Consider the following 24,173-nt stretch of genomic DNA (forward strand, 5'->3'; position numbering starts at 1 on the left):
CAGACAATCACATACACGTGAATAGGTGTATATACGTCAGTGCAGGGGACCATAGAAGAGCGGACGATCGCTTTGGGTGTCAGAAGTGTCAGAAGTTACACTCGCCGCGATCTGTCTATTAATGCAGGTACTACTACTCCCAGCATGGAGCAGAGTGTGCAGAGTGTGCTCCATGTTGGGAGCAGTAGTACCTGTAGTAAGGGACAGATCAAAGCGGATGTCACTCCTCCTGACATCCGCTGCGATCATCCTGAAGTGACTGTCGGGATCAGCTGTTCTCAAGGCTACAGAGCCGGGAGAACAGCTGATCCTGAGCAGTATATATATATATACATCGTATACATACTGCCCAGCAAGAACTTACAGTGAGCCTGCAATGTGTTTACAGTATACACATTGCTGGCTCACTTAACTCCTTGCTGAGCTGTGCGCTAAGCCAGCCCGGCAAGGAAAGAATTAACTTACACTGCTGTACAGTTTAGGTTAACCCTTTGGGCAGTATAAAATATAAACAGCTATCTATAGATAGCTGTATATAGTGTATACAGAAGACAAAGAAGTCCCGAGGGGCCGTGTAGCTCTGCCCCCTAGTGATGACGTCATTAGGGGGCGGGGCTACAGACGGGATCCAGACTAGTAAGTCTAAAGCTCTGTTCACATTGTCTGTTTTGGATAATGGGAACAGACCCTTCTGCCAGTGTCTACCAAGACAGGGAGACTCCAGCTGTTGCTAAACTACAACTCCCAGCATGCCCAGATAGCCAAAGGCTGTCTGGGCATGCTGGGAGTTGTAGTTTTGCACCAATTGGAGGCTCCCTGTTTAGGTAGACATTGCATTATGGGCGCTCTCCCCTGCAGAGAGTGCAAAAAATGTCCTAACCCATTTTTTTGTGGTTTTTTTTCTTCTCGTTTCAGATCCGCGTATGCAGAGGATTACAACGGATGAACTTGAATTTTTTTATTTTAATAAAATGGTTAACTAGGGCTGTGGGGGAGTGTTTTTAAAATAAATAAATTTTTTCAACGTGTTGTGTTTTTTTTTTATTGAATTTTCAGGCTTTGTAATGGAGGCTGTCTAAGGCTGGGTTCACACTACGTTTTGTCCCATACGGGAGCGCATACGGCAGGAGGGAGCTAAAAGCTCGCGCTCCCGTATGTGACCGTATGCGCTCCCGTATGTCATTCATTTCAATGAGCCGACCGGAGTGAAACGTTCGGTCCGGTCGGCTCATTTTTGCGCCGTATGCGCTTTTACAACCGGACCTAAAACCGTGGTTGACCACAGTTTTAGGTCCGGTTGTAAAAGCGCATACGGCGCAAAAATGAGCCGACCGGACCGAACGTTTCACTCCGGTCGGCTCATTGAAGTGAATGGCATACGGGAGCGCATACGGTCACATACGGGAGCGCAAGCTTTTAGCTCCCCCCTGCCGTATGCGCTCCCGTATGGGACAAAACGTAGTGTGAACCCAGCCTAATAGACGGAATCCATTTCTAAGCCAGGGCTTAGCGTTAGCCCCAAAAACAGCTGGCGCTAACCCCCAATTATTACCCCGGTACCCACCGCCACAGGGGTGCCGGGGAGAGCAGGTACCAACAGGCCCGAAGCATCAAAAATGGCGCTCCTGGGCCTAGGCGGTAACAAGCTGGCGTTACTTAGGCTGGGGAGGGCCAGTAACAATGGTCCTGGTAACGTCAGGCTGTTGTTGCTTGGTTGGTATCTGGCTGATACTGAATATACAGGGAACCCTATGCGTTTTTTTTGTTTTTTTTCATAAACGCATAGGGTTCCCTGTATATTAAGTATCAGCCACATACCAACAAAGCAGCAACAGCCTGACGTTACCAGGGTGGGCGAGGACCATTGTTAGTGGCCCTCCCCAGCCTAAATAATGCCAGCCTGTTACCGCCTAGGCCCAGGAGCGCCATTTTTGACGCTCCGGGCCTGTTGGTACCGGCTCTTCCCGGCACCCCTGTGGCTGTGGGTACTGGGGTAATAATTGGGGGTTAGCGCCAGCTGCTTTTGGGGCGAATGCTAAGCCCCGACTCTATTAGACGGCCTCTATTACTAAGCCTGAATATGCAATAAAAAAAAAAACAACACATTGGAAAAATTATTTTATTTTAAAAAACACTCCCCCACAGCCCTCATTAACCATTTTATTAAAATAAAAAAAATTAAGTTCATCCGTCGTAATGCATCGAATCCGCCCTAATCCTCTGCATACACGGATCTGAAACAAGAAAAAAAAAAAAAAATGGGTTAGGACATTTTTTGTGCTCTCCGCAGGGGACAGCACCCATAATGCAATGTCTACCTAAACAGGGAGCCTCCAATTGGTGCAAAACTACAGCTCCCTGCATGCCCAGACAGCCTTTGATTGTCTGGGCGTGCTGGGATTTGTAGTTTAGCAACAGCTGGAATCTCCCTGTCTGGGTAGACACTGGCAGAAGGGTCTGTTCACATTATACAAAACGGACAATGTGAACAGAGCTTCAGACTTACTAGCCTGAATCTAGTCTGTAGCTCCGCCTCCTAATGATGTCATCACCAGGGGCGGAGCTACACGGACCGGAGGTAAGTGAACCGCCTGTTCTGTATACACTATATACAGCTATCTGTAGATAGCTGTATATTCTGTATACCGCCTAAAGGGGCTATAGGAGCAGGGACTCCTGTCAGTCTGGTGACAGGATTCCCGGCTCCTGTACAGTATACACGGGTACACTATGCACCCATGTATACTATACGGCCGGGGGAGGTGAGTATTGATGCTGTACATCACTCCTCATCTTAAACTCTGTGGACCAGGCGCTCAGCATCCGACCCAGAGTGGTACCCAGAAGGTAGTAAAAAAAACTGCAACAGGTTACAAATTTGGCCATTTCCAGACACCCGGGAAAACGCCAGAAAAAACGCCAGAAAAACTGCCAAAACGCAGGAAAAACCTGTGGCAGTTTTTCTGGCTTTTTTGCTGGCGTTTTTTTAGGTGTACAAAAAAAAAAAACAAGTGGAAACCTAGCCTAAAGGGAAACTATCAGCAGAATCACCCTCAGTTACCTGAATATACAGGGTAATAATGGGGGTGATGGTAATTAAAGTATATTTTACCTGGGCAATTTGTATTAATCTAAATTTTTGAGCAATGCTTCCCCGTCTGCTCCAGCCCAATATCACCTCCCCTTCATAAATCTGCATCCCAACTTCATTGCTCAGAAAAAGAAATTTGCATATTTGGATAAATACAGATTGCTCAGGAAAGGCTCAAGTGACTTTTTCTGTTTCTGTCAAGTTTCCCTTTAAAAGATCAAGATCAAAAGCCCCAAGACATGTTTTGCCCTATTCATAAGAAAAATAAGTATACCAGGAACAGCATATCTTTAGACAACTTTATAACACAGCACAGCAGGCCAAACTCAGCTCAGCTGTGTATGAAGTAGCATACTGCCAAGTAAAGCTGTCACAGAATAACAGTAACATTACAATACTATAAAGTAACAGTAGTACAGTATAGTTAGATCCAACAGTCTTTGACTGGAGTCGTCCCTTCCTTTCCCCCCCCCCCCCCCCCCCCCATTCATATTAAAGGGGTATTCCGGCCAAAGACAACTTATCCCCATCCAGGAGTAAGGAGAAAAAGACGCACTCACCCAGTCAGTTCTCTTGCATGGAATTTATTAATTCTTCATAGAATATGAACAACAGCTGTGTAGAGATACAGCTTCCCCGAAGTGCAGCGTGCAGAGCATCATAGGCAGGGACTTCTCACCTGGATGACGGCGGCTGTTTCACACCTGTTGGCGTTTCCACAGGCCTCTTGACATGAAACGGCCGCCGTCATCAAGGTGAAAAGTCCCTGCCTATGATGCTCTGCACGCTGCACTTCGGGGAAGCTGTATCTCTACACAGCTGTTGTTCATATTCTATGAAGAATTAATAAATTCCATGCAAGAGAACTGACTGGGTGAGTGCGTCTTTTTCTCCTTACTTCTGGATTGTTTAATGGACTTGTAGTTAGTTAGCACCACCCGTTTTCTCGCTAATAGCTTCCTGCACTATAATGCTCCCATAGCCGCGTCACACTTCAGGTGTCCGCCTAGGAGATGTGGGCAGTGCCGGTGCATTGCCGTGGAATGAGATTTGCCATAGAATGAGATGGTCCGCCTCCATCACATCCTATTGGCTCTCTCTTGTCACGTGACATATTTAAACGTCACGCATCGATGCGCACAGCAGTGTCAGTTTGGCTATCACAGGGAGAGGATCTCCTCACCCTGTGATAGCTGAAGCTGTACGGAGCTCTCATGGCCTCTGTGGCCCAACAGAAGCTCACACATGTACGCAGCTCATACGGCTGCCTCATATACAGTTACTGTTCATCCACAGCGCTATCGGGATCCCTATGCCCGATGGCGCTGTCATCAGGATCCCCACGCCCGCAGCTCTACACCCCGTCCCCCGCAGCTGTACTCCCCGTCCCCCGCAGCTCTACTCCCCGTCCCCCGCAGCTGTACTCCCCGTCCCCCGCAGCTGTACTCCCCGTCCCCCGCAGCTCTACTCCCCGTCCCCCGCAGCTGTACTCCCCGTCCCCCGCAGCTCTACTCCCCGTCCCCCGCAGCTCTACTCCCCGTCCCCCGCAGCTCTACTCCCCGTCCCCCGCAGCTCTACTCCCCGTCCCCCGCAGCTCTACTCCCCGTCCTACGCAGCTGTACTCCTCGTCCCCCGCATCTCTACTCCCCGTCCCCCGCAGCTCTACTCCCCGTCCCCCGCAGCTCTACTCCCCGTCCCCCGCAGCTCTACTCCCCGTCCCCCGCAGCTCTACTCCCCGTCCTACGCAGCTGTACTCCCCGTCCCCCGCATCTCTACTCCCCGTCCTACGCAGCTCTACTCCCCGTCCCCTGTGAACGCTCAGGGAGCGATCCACAGCGCTATGGGGATTCCTACGCCCGATGGCGCTGTCATCAGTGTGCGTCCCCGCGAGCGCCCCATGCCCGCAGCTCTACTCCCCGTCCCTCCGTAGCTCTACTCCCCGTCCCGTTAACGCTCAGGGAGCGGGGAACAGAAAGTAGAGCATCGGGCGCAGGTAAAGTAGTACTGCGCATGCGCAGCACTACGCGAATAACTTAACCTGCGCCCGATGCTCTACTTTCTGTTCCCCGCTCCCTGAGCGTTAACGGGACGGGGAGTAGAGCTGCGGGGGACGGGGAGTAGAGCTGCGGAGGACGGGGAGTAGAGCTGCGGGAGTGGGGCGCTCGCGGGGACGCACACTGATGACAGCGCCATCGGGCATCGGGATCCCGATAGCGCTGTGGATCAACGGTAAATGTATATGAGGCAGCCGTATGAGCTGCGTACATGTGTGAACTTCTGTGGGGCCACAGAGGCCATGAGAGCTCCGTACAGCTTCACCTATCACAGGGTGAGGAGATCCTCTCCCTGTGATAGCCAAACTGACACTGCTGTGCGCATCGATGCGTGACGTTTAAATATGTCACGTGACAAGAGAGAGCCAATAGGATGTGATGGAGGCGGACCATCTCATTCTATGGCAAATCTCATTCCACGGCAATGCACCGGGTGTTACAGCCTATACTGTGCCTCTTATCCCCTAGACATGAATGGAGGTGGCATGGTGTGATGTCACAAGGGGGATAAGATGTCTTTGCCCGGAATACCCCTTTAAGACCACCATGAACACTTTTGTCAGCCACAACGTATCTCTGCATTCTAGTTCCCCATCCTGCTCAGATCCCCCACAATAGTGTGCATCATAAATTAATAGTGCCTCTTTGCACTCACAACAGTTATAATACCCCTTCTGTGCACACTTTAAAGTAACAGTTGCCCCCATTTGTGCCACCACAAAGTAACAATATCCCCTTTGTACCCCACAGTAATAGTTCCCTTCTTTGTCCTCCCACAGAGTGAAAATGCCCCCTCTGTATTTTTCGGATTGTATAAACTAATTAGAAGGAATTTGGGAGAAAATGAATATATAAAGCTCACGGTCCCTTCTTATAGGCCTGATCATGGCAGCATGATAGCAAACCTATTATGCACCTGGTAGGCTATGAATGCAAAGACATGTTTACTTGACAATATATTTACAAAAAAGCACTAGGAGCGGTAAACATGTACTATAAATAATGAAATGATAATGCAATGCTCTGTATTTCAACAATGATATCCCTCCTTACCTCTTTACAATACTGCTCAAGAATAGCATTAAATTTCCTCATCATCTGCTTGTTGATGGCCTCTCGAGAGCGAATGTGCTTAAACTTCAATAGCATGTCAAACGCAGCCTCAGCTGAGCGAAGGGTTTTGAATGATTCATCAATGAAATTTATGGCTTCTCCTTCAATGGCCTGTTCATATCACATAACAGAAACATGTCAGCAGGTAACACCCGCATTCAGGTACTGCTCTTCCCCGTTGTCTGAATTACCACAACATTTCTATATATTTATTTCATACCTGGACTTCATTTTTAAAGTCATCGATGACAAGTTTCCACTGTTGGGCAAATTTTATATTGAAGGGATCAAAAGACAGGGCTTCCATTGGTTTGATAAGACCATCAACTCTGTGTAATACATCATCAATACGTTTGGGATCTCCAGTTACGGCTTTTAATTCTGGACCAAAAATGTTGTAAAACTCTTCTACAACCTGCGTATAAGAATAAGATAAAGTTAATTTGTCAAAAATTCATTTAAAGTAATAAACAGTTTTATTAACAGTTAATTATTTTTTAATATGTTACTTGAAGGGGTATTTCCATCTGCAAGTTCATATATGAACATATAGTAAGCAGCAATTTAAACATTTTTCAAAAAATACTAATAATTTCCTTACTTGCTTTCTTTTGGACATAAAGCCATTCCTCTCCCCCATGTTGTCTGCTCGCTTCCTATGTTACAGACCATTGCTTCACTTTTGAAGCGGTGACCTGGCCAATGATGACTCTCCCTCAGCAGTATAGGGCCAGGAGCGTGCATCATCAAGTAGCACTTGTGACTGGCTCCGCTGGGGCCCGTTTTACAATGCTGTTGCTCCCCGTCGAGAACGGCCATTAAAGTCTCTTTTTTTTGAGTGGCTTTAACTGTCCTTGTGACGGGGAGCATCGGGAAGCAATGGGGAGAAACGGCAACAACATCTCCCGGCGGCTCCCATTTACTATTATGGGGGCCGCCAGGCGCTGTTGTTCTTTGACGGGAATAGTGGGAGAAAAAGACGGCTCCCCCGATGGCCGTCACACTGCCATATGCTAACGGCAGTGTGAAAGAAGCCTTATTTCTATGTATAAATCAGCTATATCTACCAAATCATTGGTGCTCCAAGGTCATAATGAAGTTAGGCAGTAAAGGGTTCTCCACATTTCAAGATTGTGCACAGCTGATGTTTAAGCAGCCTCCTGCTGCGTTGGTAAAATGATACGTATGGTAGCTCCGGGCAAAGCCTAACTTTAATGACTGAACAATGCTTTCTTTCGGACTATGTATGGTGAGAGTGCATCGCAGCAGGAAAACCTTTTCTTTCACAGGATTTAATCTAAGTTCAATTGTAAGAACTTGTTGTAACCTTTTCTAATTCCACATCTAGGAGGTCTGTTCGCACGAGGACTCCCTAGTTATGTCTGTAGCATATCATTGCCAAACTTGCATACATATGCCTGAAGAACTTTAACCGTAGTGGAATATCAATGGATATCATTACATTTAGTGGAGATATCTGTCACAACTGGGCAGGGAAGGAGTGCAGCCCTGATCTCACCCACTCCCTCTGACCCTGCCTATTTGCCTACCCGCTCTAAACAGCGGATTGACAACCATGGTGCCGGTCCCTTCCTAAGTAAGTGACGGAAGTCACCGTCAACAAAATAAACTACAAAAACAGACTTGGGTTAGGAAAACGTCAAGAGGCACACAAACTAACAGAAATCAATCTAAACAAACACACACAATAAATCAGAGTCCACTAGCTGAGTCAGTATGAGCAAAAGTCGAGGTACAAATTCGCAAATACAGAAGGGTCAAGAAGCCAAGCAGAGAACAGGATAACTGTAATAACAGGATATAATGCTAGCTACAGGAGTAGAACTCTTTCACAGGCAAAGCCTGGATGTGAAAGCTTCTTTATATACACCTGTGTATCAGGCAAGAGGACTCTGATAGGCAGATGTTAATCACAAAGAAAAACAGAGGGGCCAAACAAAAACAAAAGAACCTTCAGAGTAGGTTAACCCTACGGGTTCTGACAATTTAATTTATTATACAAACTGAAGAAGGATAATGGACCTTATAGTAAGAATACATCTATTACTAGCTATATACCACTGTATACCACAATAGTGCGCATGTTTATTCAATATCTGTTATTTTATGTAATATATGATTATATATCTGATTGGATTACAATACCCATGCGGCCCATCAGTCATTAATAAAATAGATTTTATAATAAATGTTATATATTTACATAATTATGCATTTTTTTGCATGACATAACAGGCATTATGACCTTGGAGCACCAATTATTTGGTATAGCTTATTTATTTCTTTGGGCTTTATTGTATTTACAAATAAATAGTGAGCTTTCCCTCATAGTGAATTTTTAAATCAGCTATTTCCTCAATTTGCTTTCCCTGCCACCTCTGGCCCGTTTACAGCTGCTGGAGATGGTCTGAAAAAAAAAGAAAAAAAAAGAAGCTTGGGTAAGTTACGCAATTTGCGTAACTGACATTTACTTTACTAGTTGCACAACTCCCGAAGTTACATATACAGCATAGCTCGTGGGGCTACACTGTTTGTGCAACTCCCATTAAAGTAAATTTTGTTTACTCATTTGTTCGAGTCTACATGTCCTTTCTTCTTCAGATTCTTCAGCTTGTCTTGCCACACATTTTTTTTAAAACTATTTGTCCATTGGATTGCTTTTTCATTTATTGGATCCCTCTCGCTAACTCCCAACTGTCTCTTAGCTAAATGTGGACCGATCCAATGCACAGTCACAACCTACAATAATGAGTCCATTTAATAAACTGACCCAACTGTATCTTAGTTAAATGTGGACTGAACCAATAAACAGTCACTACCTAAAACAGTGGATGGATCCAACATGGCAGCACTTGAGCTTACTTGTACTATATAGAAAGTATGAAGGGGTAGTCATCCCATTCTGCTTTACCAATCTTAGTCAAACTAAATAGGATTGCATATCCACCCCTAATATGTAATTACGTTAAATTTGAGACAAATCTATCAAGGAGTTTTCAAGTTAGCACAGAACATACACATAGACAAAATCCTTGGAACAGTAGTCCTCACTTTGTTCGGTCAATTAAAGGGGTTTTCCCAAACTTGGTAAAACATAGCTTTGTGGTCTACTCCTGCCTTTTTTGAGGCTGCCAGAGATGGCTGGGATTGGTGCTTATATGGAGTAGATGTCTATCCACCTAAAGAAGCCTAATCCAGGGTAGAGGTAAATCTTTCAAACACAGGGTCATCAAAAAACAACAACATTCCTGTAATATAGCACTGATCCTAAGATTTATTCTGGTTGCTATATTTGGATTCTGGAAAAAAATATTTCCCTTAGGATGGGGCATCTGTCTTATGACTTTTTTTGGCCATTTGTTCACTATAGAGTTACAGGTTGAACTAAACAGACTCTGTATTTTTAATATTATCAACTATCTATATATATAAAACTCAACGTGTGTGCGTGTGTATGTATGTGTGTATGTTCCAGTATCACGTCCAAACGGCTAAAGATATTAACATGAAATTTGGCACACATGTTACTTATATGTCAACAACAAACATAGGATAGGCGATTTAACCCTTACCCACCCCATTTGCCAGGGGCGGGGTTTATGTTTAAAGTCCCATACAAGTCAATGGGAAATATATGTTACGGCATAACTTCCAAACGGCTGGAGATATTTCGATAATACTTGGTCACATGTTACTTATATGTCCACTTAAAATATAGAATAGTTAATTTAACCCTTAACTACCCCCATTTGTGAGGGTCAGGGCTTTTGTTTAAAGTCCCATGCAAATCAATGGGAAATGTATGCTCCCACATAACTTCCGTACAGCTGGAGATATTTCAAATACCTGGTACACATATTACGGGTCGGGATAGGAGATCGAGATAGGAGGACGGGATAGGAGGACGGGATAGGAGGTCAGGATAGGAGGACGGGATAGGAGGTCAGGATAGGAGGTTGCGATAGGAGGACGGGAAAGGAGGTCGGGAAAGGAGGTCGAGATAGGAGGTCGGGATAGATGGACTGGATAGGAGGACGGGATAGGAGGTCGGGATTGGAGGTCAGTAGAGGAGGTCTGGATAGGAGGTCTGGATAGGAGGTCTGGATAGGAGCAGGGGATATGAGGATGGGATAGGAGGTCGAGATAGGAGGTTGGGATAGATGGATTGGATAGGAGGACGGGATAGGAGATAGGGATTGGAGGTCGGGATTGGAGGTCGGGATTGGAGGTCGGGATAAGGATAGGAGGTAGAGATAGGAGGACGGGATAGGAGGATGGGATAGGAGGACGGGATCGGCGGACGGGATAGGAGGTCGATATGAGGTCAAGATAGGAGGTCGAGAGAGGAGGTCAAAATAGGAGGACTGAAAAGGAGGACGGGATAGGAGATCGAGATAGGAGGACAGGATAGGAGGTCGAGATAGGAGGACGGGATAAGAGGAGAGATAGGAGGTCGAGATAGGAGGACGGGATAGGAGGACGGGATAGGAGGACGGGAAGGAGGACGGGATAGGAGGACGGGATAGGAGGACGGGATAGGAGGACGGGAAGGAGGACGGGATAGGAGGACGGGATAGGAGGACGGGATAGGAGGACGGGATAGGAGGACGGGATAGGAGGACGGGATAGGAGGACGGCATAGGAGGACGGCATAGGAGGACGGCATAGGAGGACGGCATAGGAGGACGGGATAGGGGGTTGGGATAGATGGATTGGATAGGAGGAGGGATAGGAGGTAGGGATTGGAGGTCAGGATTGGAGTTCGGGATTGGAGGTCAGGATAGGAGGTCTGGATAGGAGGTCGAGATAGGAGGTCGAGATAAGGATAGGAGGTAGGGATAGGAGGTCGAGATAGGAGGATGGGATAGGAGGTCAGAATAGGAGGCCAGGATAGGAAGTCTGAATAGGAGGTCAAAATAGGAGGACGGGAAAGGAGGACGGGATAGGAGATCAGGATAGGAGGTCGGGATAGGAGGTCGAGATAGGAGGTCGAGATAGGAGGACAGGATAGGAGGACGGGATAGGACGGGATAGGAGGACGGGATAGGAGGACGGGATAGGAGGACGGGATAGGGGGTTGGGATATGACAACAATATATGAGGACGGGATATGAAGTCAAAAGCTTCCTCCTTTGTTTATTTTCCTTCCCAACAAGGATTAGGAAGGAAAAACTGGGCAACGCCGGGTACTCAGCTAGTGTTACTATAAAAAAAGAGTTGCACCATATGAACATTTCTATTTCCATAGCTGACTAGCTCACCATATCTAGCTTCCATCAAAATAATGAAAACACATTAGTACCTGCAAAATATCAAAGAGATCTTGACAGATAGTGGTCAAGTAGTCAGTTTTCTCAAAGAGACGTTTTCTATCAAATTCCCAACGCTGGTCCCTCCCTGAGGCTTCAATCTTAGCACGGACTTCGAAGTAGCATTTTTTCCACAATTCCAGGGTTCGCTTTGCCTCCAGAGTTTTGTTTTTCGCTGCTTCTCTGTTCTCTCTATAAAACAGCGGCTGATAATTACTTAAAGGTTGTGAATCCAGATTTCATTATCTGGTAGAATTTGGTTTAAATGACTACGTCTCTTTTTTAAATTAAGTAACATTTATTATATGATATTTTATTCCTCATCAATTGAATCCAAGGTTAACCAATGACAAAATACTGATCAATAACCTACCGAAACAAACTGCGAATATTTAGGACTCGACAGACTCTTTCTGCAATTTCCCAGGCAATTCTCTCCATTAAAGGAACCATTCTCTCATCTTTATTGTAATGACGAGAAATAATCCACACCATTCTCAAAGCATTCATCATTGGAGGAATTGTATCGAACACTACATTAAAACCTGTGCCGTGAGTTAAGTTCTACAAGAGAAAGTAACAAAACAATTAGACTACAATGGACTTTGCAGACCGTTTGCTACTGGCTGGTAAAGATATTCCATTTAAGACACTGACCTTTAAATGACGTTCAAGAGTGGTTAGGAATCGAACATTATCAGCAGCTTCTACATGATACTTTGCAAGTTCAGTTACAGTGAGATCTAGATTTTGTACTAAGCCAGGATCGGCAATGGACAAAACATTTAAGACTTTTTTCACTGTGGGAAGTTTTAGCTGTTCACTAAGTGCACTTAAAGTAGCATTGCGTTCCCGCCAGAAATCAATTTCAGCCAATGGAGCCTTTCCCTGAAAACAGAAGAAAACCTTTAAAAGACCTTAAAAGTGAAAAACAAGCAGACTTTTTAGCGTGAATTCCTTGTTCACTTGAAAATACTGTAATTGTACATAGAAAATGTGTACACTCACCATAAGCCTGAGAGTAGGTTTACAAATTATTACAGCTTAAATCTTTCCATTTTGCAGTCATTCACTGAATTTTTCTAAAGTGGGTAGTTTCTTACGGAAAACCCTGGTCTATATACTCTATTAGAGCACATGTATAACACATAGGGGACATCATCTCAATGTGTCAGAAGGGAGAGTCACTCAGGATAACTCAGCAAGGCTTTGCATTACAAGGATGGTTTTTCCTTTTAGGAATGATTGTTTGCCTAGACAGGACTGCCCCTCCCCTCCTGCCGAGTCTTGGACCTGGATTTTTTTTCTAAAAAAAAGGTACTGTCCTTATAAGAATAATACATTTCCAGTATTAAGTCAGAAATAAACACAGGTCTTGCAGTAGCAGACTATAATATGGGTGGTTCAGGGATCCACTAAGGGCCCACTGCTCCTTGGTGTCCATGTCTCCCAAACCGCCTAGACTTTCTGTGGTTCCTGCTTTAAGAATCCAGGGATACTTGACCCATATTTTCTGATGTCTAGGCATGCAGCCTAAAAATAAACAGGAGCAGCCGATGATGTCACATCCAATGCAGGCTGCGTGGTGACATCATCTTGCTACTTGCACTGGGTGCTTCAAGCAAGATGAGGAGGAACCACAGTGTAGGAGTAAGAAAAAGGTAAGTTTCTTTTGTTCCATTCAGTTGGCCCAAAGGAGGCTATGTACTGTGTGAGGGTACTGTTGATGGGTTAACTAAAGCGTGGGGGTACTATTAGGGGATAACTACTGTATGGAGGCACTCTCAGAGGAGGTAATTACATTGTGAGGGCACTGTTGGGGGATAAATACTGTGTGTGGGTACTATTAGGAGCTAATTACTATTGGGGACATAAGGGGCACTCATACTGTCTGGTCCGAATGGGGAAGATGACAAAAAAAAAACAACTCTGATCAGATAAGATATCACCAGTAAGTCATTGGATTTAACTGCACTGTAATCACATGGTCACCATATGGAGGTAATCTTGGTCTTTGCAAAGCATTTTTTATTCAGTTACAGCACTGTGATATTATACCGTCATTAGGGGAATGATAATAAGTGGACATGGTGTAGCTCTATCATTTGTCCCTTATTGAGTAGACATATTGGTAATATGAGCACATGGTGGTAATATTTATTCTCTGTGCGGTGGCAATGTGTTGTCATGGTGTGGCAGTAGTGTTTACATTTAAAAAATATTTGGTGTTATTATACTATATTTGGTCTGTATAATGGTAGTATGTATGTGATACTTGTTCCTTGTATACTGGTATTTTTAGCTTATATTGTGATTAGTGGGAGTTCATGGTAGCAGTATTATTGAGGTTAATTCTGTGGTATTACCTTGTCTTATATATGGGTTTGGTACCCAGTGCATTAGTATTTTTATACTTCAATTTAACACTTATACCCTATATGTGTTTGAGGTTTACACTATAGAGGTACACTGTCCACTTTGCTGGTATGATATACACCGCAGATTTTCTGCCAGCCCTGTGTGAACTATAGAAATTGTGTTGTTGTTGTTTTTTTTTTTTTTTTTTTTTTTTTTTATACGAGGGGGGGGGGGGGGAGGATTGGTTGTAGGCAAGTTGTGTGATCAGCCCGGGGGCCATGGTAGTATGTTAACACTCAAGATATTACTAAAAAAAAAAAAACATTTCATAAAAATACCTGTGGTTTCTTCTGCAGCAGTTCCTCCAGAGCTGCAGACACTTGTGTCTGCCAATTCATCACACATTGTTCAAGTTTGTCTACAATGGCTTTATCTGCTGCCACTATGGCAGGGTCAATGTCAAGGTTCACATCTGGCATTTCTAATTTAATTTCCCCTAATATTGATAAAAAGAAAACAAAGAAAATCCTATATTAAAATAAATATTATGAATTTAACATTTTATTTCTGTAAATATCCCTCTAGTTTATTCTTACTGGCAAACACTTACCTTCGAGTTGCTGGATTGTTTGCTGAATATGGTTCAGGAATTTCTGCATATTCATAAGGAATTCATCTCGAATTAGCTGTACACTTCTTAGTTCCCCATTTGGTTCTTCCAGATTTAAAGACCCTTTGTCACTTAAGTCTTCAGAGGATCCTGCTTTCTGATCTTGATCCAACTGAAGGGAAATATCTTTGCTTTTGTGTTCATTGTAAGACAACAGAGGCATAAAAACCTAAAACAGAAACAAATCACATTACACACATATATATTAAAAAAACTAAATTAAATATAACAAAAAACATTGACTTTGGTTGTCTATGAGTCATACAAGAGATCAGCTATGAAGAATCACTTTCTCTCTGGAGGACCCAATTGGCATCATGTAATTCTCCCTCCGTGGTGGCTGTAAGTAGACTCTACATTTGCTGCCATGTAGAATACAGGTCACTGGGGTTCCCATTACTGAAACAACCTGTGATCATCATTTTTTAAAGCAAAACTCGAAAGGCACTGGTAACACTTTTAACCCCTTAAGGACCCGGGCTTTTTCCGTTTTTTCATTTTCAATTTTTCCTCCTTAACTTTAAAAAATCATAACTCTTAAAAATTTTCACCTAAAATTATATATAATGGCTTAATTTTTGCGTCACTAATTCTACTTTGTAATGACATTAGTCATTTTACCCAAAAATCTACGGTGAAACGGGAAAAAAAATCAATGTGCGACAAAATTGATGAAAAAACACTATTTTGTAAGTTTTGGGGGCTTCTATTTTTACGCTGTACATTTTTTGTCAAAAATGATACCTTATCTTTATTCTGTAGGTCCATACGGTTAAAATGATACCCTACTTGTATAGGTTTGAATTTGTATCACTTCCGAAAAAAATCATGAATACATGCAGGAAAATTTATACGTTTAAAATGGTCATCTTTTGACCCCTATAACTTTTTTATTTTTCTGTGTTCAGGGCGCTTTGAGGACTCATTTTTTGCGCCGTCATCTGAAGTTTTTATCGGTACCATTTTTGTTCTGATCAGACTTTTTGATCACTTTTTATTCACTTTTTTGTGGTATAAAAAGTGATCAAAAATGCGCTATTTTGGACTTTGGAATTTTTTTGCGCGTACGCCATTGAACGAGCGGTTTAAAAAGCGGTATATTTTTATAAATCGGACATTTCCGCACGCGACGATACCACATATGTTTATTTTTATTATTATTTACATAATGTTTTTTTTATTTTTGGAAATGCCGGGTGATTTAAACTTTTATTAGGGGAAGGGATAATTGAAAGGGTTAATGATTTTTTTACACTTTTCTTATGCAACATTATAGCTCCCATAAGGGGCTATAACATTGCATTTACTGATCTTTTACACTGATTGATCCATCTCCATAGGAATGGATCAATCAGTGTTTTAGGCGATTGAATGCTCAAGCCTGGATCTCAGGCTTGAAGCATTCATTCGGCGATCGGACTGCAGGAAGGAAGGTAAGAGACCTTCCTCCTGTGCTACAGCTGTTCGGGATGCCGCGATTATACCGCGGCGATCCCGAACAGCTCCCTGAGCTAGCCGGGCACTTTTACTTTCGTTTTTAGCCGCGCGGCTCAGCTTTGAGCGCGCGGCTAAAGGGTTAATAGCGCGCGGCACAGCGATCAGTGCCGCGCGCTATTAGAGGCGGGTCCCGGCTTCACTATGACGCCGGGCCCGCCGCGATATGATGCGGGGTCACCGTGTGACCCCGCGTTATATCGCAGGACCGGGACCCATGACGTATGCATACGTCATGGGTCCTTAAGAGGTTAAGCCACATTAACTTGTACTGAGTCATCTTTCTAATAAAAATAATCTTTCTAAGCATATTTAAAGGAAAACTGTCAGCTTGCTCCCCCCCCCCCCCCCCGCACTAAACAGTGGTACTGGCTGATGTGTGGGGGACGCTGATCAGTTTGATGCCTACTGTGCTCGTATCCGCCCCGCCATACAGCCAAAAACTCTGCTTTTCCTCATTTGCTAATTAAGTGCTAACTGGCATAGGCGGGGTAACTGGCACTCTGACGTCACTGCCGCCGGCTGTAGCTCCGCCCAGCTCATCAATATTCCTCCCCTCCCTCTGCCTCTCCGTCGTATTACAGAGCAGGGGGGAAGAGGGAGAGGTGGAGGGAGGGGAGGAATATTTATGAGATGGGCGGCGCTGCGGCCGGCGGCGGTGACGTCAGAGTGCCAGTTAACTGCCTATGCCAGTTAGCACTTAATTAGCATATAGGGAAAAACGAAGATATCGGCCGGGCGGATCCGGCCACAGTAAGCATCCAACGGATCAGCCAGTATTGCTGGTTAGTGTGGGGGGGAGCAAGCTGACAGTTTTCCTTTTTAAGGGGTTTTACATATGTAATACATGAAAAAATTCAGCATCGCTGCTCAACACATATTCATACAGGTACCTGCAGTCTGTTACTAAAAGCGATATTTATCAAAACCTGTGTAGAGGAAAAGTTGACCAGTTGCCCATAGCAACCAATCAGATTGCTTCTTTCATTTTTGAAAGGGCCTCTGAAAAATGAAAAAAATCTTATTGGTTGCTATGGGCAACTGGGCAACTTTTCCTCTACACAGGTTTTGATAAATCTCCCCCTAAGAGGCTATACATGTCCTAGCTTAGGTATGTATTCTACTTGGGCAATAGAGCTATCTTCCTTTAACTTTTTGTGGCCATTACTCTGAAGTATTTAAGAAAACAAACATTCTTATAGAACATTTGTCAACACAAAATTAAAGCTCTAATTGTGAATGAATATTGATTTGTTCACTTAATCTGCAATTCGATGTACACTGACCATTGCTAATGGAAAGCCCAAAGAATCCCAATGAGCTCAAGTGAATTTCCACCACTTTAAAGGGGTATTCCAGGAAAAAACTTTTTTTTTTATATCAACTGGCTCCAGAAAGTTAAACAGATTTGTAAGTTGTTTCTATTAAAAAATCTTAATTCTTCCAATAATTATCAGCTGCTGAAGTTGAGTTGTTTTATGTCTGGAAACAGTACTCTCTGCTTACATCTCTGCTTGTCTTGGGAACTGCACAGAGTAGAAGAGGTTTGCTATGGGGATTTGCTTCTACTCTGGACAGTTCCCGAGACACGTGTCATCAGAGAGCACTTAGACCGAAAAGAACAACTCAACTGAAGCAGCTCATAAGTACTGAAAGGATTAAGATTTTTTAATAGAAGTAATTTACAAATCTGTTTAACTTTCTGGAGCCCGTTGATATATATATAAAAAAAAGTTTTTTCCTGGATAACCCCTTTAATGTACAAAAATAAGCAAATAATATAAAAATTCAGGCATAGATATCAGCTTTTGTTACCCACCAGTCTGCAATTCCTAGGGGTTTTAGGACTACTGTCATAGTGTCAGCACAGTGCTGTGTAATACCTGTGAGAATTTATAGAAAACAACTGCAGAGTAAATGGCAACACAATTTCATCCGTAGTAAAGGTAAGGAATTCACAGACCTGTTCAGATGTTTTTCACCTTTATTTGCTTATGAGGAGCACAGAGCCAATTCCTCCATGTCCTTATCTGTGTCCGACGCTACGGTTGATTAAGGGGATTCTTCCTGAAACGTAGCGTCAGACCAAGCTATGGACGTGGATGAATTGACTCAGTGCTCCTATCCTATTTAACATGTGCCTGAATTGATGAAAGAAAAAAGGTCTGTGAATTCCTTACCTTTACTATGGATGAAATCATGTTGCCATTTACTCTGCAGTTGTTTGCCGCAAGTTTGCTATCCAGAGCGTGGTAGAACTCTATAGGCGGAGGTGGTTTAAGACTGAACGCTGATTGAATATCGGTACAACTGTGTACATTGTATTTGGAAATACCTGTGAGAATACTTGTTTCAGCATGAGAAGACAATGTCCATTGAGAAATCCATACTCCAAGAACATCGGCATGACATCATTGGCTTCCACCATATCATTGGGCTCTGAAATGGTTTCTACAGAGAAGCAGTTCATAAATATATTGATCTCAACAGAGTGAATTTACATCAAAGATATTAAGCCCGATCTATCCAGGAACTCTTACAGAAGCACCCCTTTTGGGACATATTTGCATTTTCCCAACAATTTGGAGTTAAGCTGTAAATCATTATGTTCACCAATATACAAGTATAAGGCATAGAAATGCTATACCTTGTGTATTACGCAGGAAAAACAAGGCATGAGATCCTGCAAGCTCTTGTGGGATGCAGTTAAAGGAGACATGTAGAACAGTACGGCTGACCTTTTGCTTGATGGTTTTCTGTATTGAATAATAAGCATAATAAACATAAATTGCATAATGAAGAAATAGTAGTAATACAATTGATGGACCTAGCTCCTAAAAAGTAAAAACATGTTTTATAACATCTATATAAAATGCAATCCATCAAAACTGCCTGCAGCCCTATACAGAGGTCAGGTAGTGGAACCATGCATGATATATCAGTCATGTAGCTTGCATGACCACGAACTGTTGTTTAATCTCCCAGCTGTTACCATGGAAGTGCCTGGAAGGAGGGCTCTTCTTGTTAGGTACGAGGTGCCCTGAATTGAGAGCTTTCCCAGCCCTCCTCTCAGCTATGACTGACAGCTCTAGAGGTCTTCTGATTGGACTCTGTGAAGGAACTCAATCCAGGGAGCTCCATGCACTAAACAATGAGAGAATGTCTCCTGGACACTTGCCGATGCAGAAGCCAGGGGATTGAACAACCGTTTTAGGAGTTAAAGGGGTTCTCCGCTGCTCAGTGTTTGGAACAAAATGTTCCAGACACTTAGAGCCGGCGCCAGGAGCTTGTGACGTCATAGCCCCATCCCCTCATGACGTCACGCCCCAACCCCTCAATGCAAGTCTATGGGAAGGGGAGTGACAGCCGTCACGCCCCTTCCCATAGACTTGCATTGAGGGGCCGGGGCGTGACGTCATGAGGGGACGGGGCTGTCACGCCCCTTCCCATAGACTTGCATTGAGGGGGCGGGGCGTGACGTTATGAGGGGACGGGGTTATGACGGCACAAGCTTCCGGCGCCAGCTCTAAGCATTCGGAACATTTTGTTCCAAAAGCTGTGCAGCGGAGGACCACTTTAAAGGGGTACTCCCATGGAAAACTTTTTTTTTTTTAAATCAACTGGTGCCAGAAAGTTAAACAGATTTGTAAATTACTTCTATTAAAAAATCTTAATCCTTCCTGTACTTATTAGCTGCTGAATACTACAGCGGAAATTCTTTTCTTTTTGAAACACAGAGCTCTCTGCTGACATCACAAGCACAGTGCTCTCTGCTGACATCTCTATCCATTTTAGGAACTGTCCAGAGTAAAAGGAAATCTCCATAACAAACATATGCTGTTCTGGACAGTTCCTAAAATGGACAGAGATGTCAGCAGAGAGCACTATGCTCATGATGTCAGCAGACAGCTCTGTGTTTCAAACGGAAAAGAATTTCCACTGTAGTATTCAGCAGCTAATAAGTACAGGAAGGATTAAGATTTTTTTAATAGAAGTAATTTTCAAATTGTTGGATTATTTTTAGGACATATCTGCATTCGAATTTCTCCGGTGCTTGGTTCACTCCACCTATTTTGGACGCAGTGATCACTTCCATTACGGATTTTCCATTTGTCTCATTTTATATATTTGCTAAGTAACTAATGACGTACCGGGTCATGTGACCCAGCATTTGTGTATTTTAATTTGTATGATTCGCACTACAGACATTGTCCTCTGTCAAGTGTTTTCTGTCGGATTTTCTAAATAAAAGCAAGCTTTTACCTGCAAGCCCAGCGCTGGACAATTATTCTTTTCTAATTTACAAATCTGTTTAACTTTCTGACACCAATTGAAAAAAAAGTTTTTCACCGGAGTACCCCTTTAAGGGTACATGTAGATCACTGAGTGTCCTTCTCTGAACTACTTTTGTTAATACTAACTACTCCATGACCTGACCTAGTCATCTACCTATCACAATTTGTGAAAGTCATTCAGATCCTTATACTTGCCTATTTTTTTTTGCATTCATTCCTTTAACTTTAAAAACTGACTGTTATAGTTGATTGGTGTAGGTCTCCAGTATAAAAATACATAATAACCACAACAGTATTGTTATTGCTTAATACTGTCTTGGTTGCCTAAATATAAATCCATGTAACTCACATCAATAAAAGAAAAACATTGAGTACTCCAATCGGAAAAAAGGCAGAGTAATCTAGTCTTACGGTGTGTTTAACAGGAACAACAATATCTTCAAGAGCTTCTTCTTGGCTTGATTCTGGACCAGTTTCAGTCCCCAAAGGGATATATGCCTCTGCTTTTCCATCTGTGTCTACTTGTAGGCTTAGTACGTCCGTAGTCTCTTCTTTTTCTAAATTTAAAGCATCTTTGGTTTATTGGCTGGTAGGTTAAAAGCAATACTATATGACACATAAGTCCCAAGTTAATGAAACAGTCTACACCCAGACCACTGCTAATAAGAAACTACAAAAGAAGGCGTATAGCGACCAGATAAAGGTACAAAATGAATTTTATTAAACATATGCACAAAAATACAGACATTTAAAAACACCTAAAAAAAGATAAGATACAACCGGTAGCAAAGTGCAGGAGGTCGGACTAAGAGGAGGCTACACACTTGGCAAAATACAGCTCAGTAGCTGAGGTAGATAGAATTCAGGGTATTTCATAAGGCATAAAATAAATATATCATTGCATAGGTAGGGTAAGGAGCAAATAGTACAGTACACAGAAAGGGGTCAATGGTTGCCATCCATGGTGAGTACATAATGTGCAAAATACAGAGGTAGAAATGCAAAAATACACTGAATAAAGTGAAGGTAAGTTACCACAGTGGGGCTAGGTCTGAGCGTGGGCCTCCGCCACCCGACGTTTCTCTGAGGAGCTTCTTCCGGGGTGTCACACACAGAGAAACGTCGGGTGGCGGAGGCCCACGTTTAGACCTAGCCCCACTGTGGTAACTTACCTTCACTTTATTCAGTGTATTTTTGCATTTCTACCTCTGTATTCTGCACATTATGTACTCACCATGGATGGCAACCATTGACCCCTTTCTGTGTACTGTACTATTTGCACCTTACCCTACCTATGCAATGATATATTTATTTTATGCCTTATGAAATACCCTGAATTCTATCTACCTCAGCTACTGAGCTGTATTTTGCCAAGTGTGTAGCCTCCTCTTAGTCCGTCCTCCTGCACTTTGCTACCGGTTATACCTTATCTTTTTTTAGGTTTTTTTATTTTATTTATTTTTTTGGTGTTTTTGAATGTCTGTATTTTTGTGCATATATGTTTAATAAAATTCATTTTGTACCTTTATCTGGTCACTATACACCTTCTTTTGTAGTTTCTTAAACACAATACTAGTGTAACACAAAAGACAAGAAGAGGAAAAATAACAAGATACTTATAGCAAAAAAAAGTATGTATGTTACAGAATTGACAACTTCCTATACTACATAAAGTACACAAGAATCCTAGCTTAAAAACACACAGATGAATTTACATGATATTACTGACACCGGACAACAGTCGCCTATTTTACAAATGGTTTATTTACAGAAGCAGTCAAGCTGCATGGCAGCACACAGATTATTTTTTACTTACTGCCACTAGATGGCTCTAGTGAGTTTGTGTCAGCTGACTCTATGCTCAATTCTGCTGGGTTGCTATCATCATCTTCATGTGGAATATTGTTTTGAGCTTCTTGTTCTTCAGGTTCTAGAAAAAAAAATATATGGTTAAAACTAAATGGCAAATAGGTTAATGTTTTAGATAATATATTTTATACTTTTTTTAATTGTTTTTTTTTCTCAAGGATATAAAAAGTTATTTATTTGTTGCCAAAATGTAAATTCATAAAACTTACTATTGTTATTTTATTCTTGGTTCCAGACCCTTTTTGCAGTCCCTGCACCCCGTAGGGTACAAATAGACATGACAGATCTTTCCACCACAGATCTGCAGTAAATCCGCAGCAAAATTTTGGGGATGGTTTTCTCTCCAAATTTCATCCCTTCTACATTAAGGCTATGTTCACATCTGCACCGAAACCTGTACTGATGACTCCGTACAGCAGTGGTCTTCAACCTGCGGACCTCCAGATGTTGCAAAACTACAACTCCCAGCATGCCCGGACAGCCGTTGGCTGTCCGGGCATGCTGGGAGTTGTAGTTTTGCAACATCTGGAGGTCCGCAGGTTGAAGACCACTGCCCTACAGGACACAGGCCAAAATGGCGCAGCACAAAGCACTATTTTGTCTGGAAAAAATACACGTAAATAATAGCTGTGCTGGTTCCTTCATATGCTGGAAACCTGAGGGGACCCATTAAAGCCTGTGGGCTCTATTGGGCACTGTTAGTGGACACTGTTGGACCAATCAGGAAACTGATCAGGACAACAAGCGGTGACAAGTGCGCGGCATTGCTATTCACTCCCTGGCTTGTAGCAATGTTTGTTTCACTTCTCCATAGACCTATAATTAAGATCGCTACGAGTTGGCGAGTGAACAGCAATGTCACCCACATCTCCTGGGTCATTGTCCTGATTGGTCAGCACTGATACTCAGACCAATCAGAAATTTTTACATGTCACTTTAAATATATATATTTATTATCAGAGGCCGGATGAAGCGCATATAGCGCAAAATAACCGGTTATCGCCTCACTCCTGAGCGCCCGTTACAGCATGGTCCCCGTTCCGCTGGTCTAACCATCATATATCCTTAGGAGCTGGTTGTCGCTAATCTAATGGTGAGTGCGGGTACTTTGCTTTTGAGCTTATCTTCTATGCACATTAAATATATATATATATATCTATATATATATATATATATATATATATATATATATATATATTGCCTTTTATATAGAAAACCTAAATATGTGTTAGTTTACTTTGAATCGTATCGGACTTTGCTTCTCTTCCTTGTATATACTTACTAAGCAATAGTGGGGCCCTGGCACTCTGGGCTTAAATCCCATAGTCCAACAACGCACAGGTTATTGTAGGCAAATCTGTTCTGTATCCGTAAGTAAGCAGCGCCAAACTTAGTATGAGTGAGTTATCCAACGAGCAACTGCTCTTTTATATGTAGGAAAGTTGGGTGTTTATCAGGTATATAATGGTTGTCTATGTGGTAGACCCTCCACTAGTGAGACATCATTTCTCATATCCTGATCTGCCCTCGCCCTATATTAATACTACCTGCTTGTATTCTATAAATAGAGGATAAGCTGTACCCACTAGGTATAATGTGTTTATAGTTTACATATGGCGTTGCACTGGCTTTGTTTGTCTGAACCATTTTTAAACATCTAGATTAACTATATGTATTGTGTGGGTTTTTTTAAATGATGAAATAAGGAAATCTATATTTTACTTCTGAAAAGTGCAACTTGGTTTTTGGTATATAATCTAAGGGGGAGATTTATCCAAAACTGTCCAGAGGAAAAGTTGCTGAGTTGCCCATAGCAACCAATCAGATCACTTCTTTCATTTTCTAGAGGACTTTTCAAAAATGAAAGAATCAATCTAATTGGTTGCTATGGGCAACTCA

At 42.8% G+C, this 24,173-nt stretch overlaps 1 protein-coding gene across 1 annotated transcript in view; it reads right to left on the reverse strand.

Moving 5' to 3' along the window:
• Positions 1 to 24,173, reverse strand: part of DNAH10 (dynein axonemal heavy chain 10) — a 140,931-nt gene that overhangs the window by 111,645 nt on the left and 5,113 nt on the right. The window contains exons 3-13 of the mRNA XM_056534241.1: positions 22,222 to 22,335; positions 20,817 to 20,962; positions 18,758 to 18,866; positions 18,446 to 18,561; positions 14,557 to 14,785; positions 14,285 to 14,442; positions 12,246 to 12,476; positions 11,962 to 12,152; positions 11,582 to 11,780; positions 6,479 to 6,673; positions 6,199 to 6,369 (exon numbers count right to left, since the gene is read on the reverse strand). Of these exons, the coding sequence (XP_056390216.1) occupies positions 6,199 to 6,369; positions 6,479 to 6,673; positions 11,582 to 11,780; positions 11,962 to 12,152; positions 12,246 to 12,476; positions 14,285 to 14,442; positions 14,557 to 14,785; positions 18,446 to 18,561; positions 18,758 to 18,866; positions 20,817 to 20,962; positions 22,222 to 22,335 (1,859 nt within the window). The remainder of the gene's footprint in view (positions 1 to 6,198; positions 6,370 to 6,478; positions 6,674 to 11,581; positions 11,781 to 11,961; positions 12,153 to 12,245; positions 12,477 to 14,284; positions 14,443 to 14,556; positions 14,786 to 18,445; positions 18,562 to 18,757; positions 18,867 to 20,816; positions 20,963 to 22,221; positions 22,336 to 24,173) is intronic.

The sequence above is a fragment of the Hyla sarda genome, chromosome 1 (assembly GCF_029499605.1).
Source record: "Hyla sarda isolate aHylSar1 chromosome 1, aHylSar1.hap1, whole genome shotgun sequence".
Taxonomy (NCBI): domain Eukaryota; kingdom Metazoa; phylum Chordata; class Amphibia; order Anura; family Hylidae; genus Hyla; species Hyla sarda.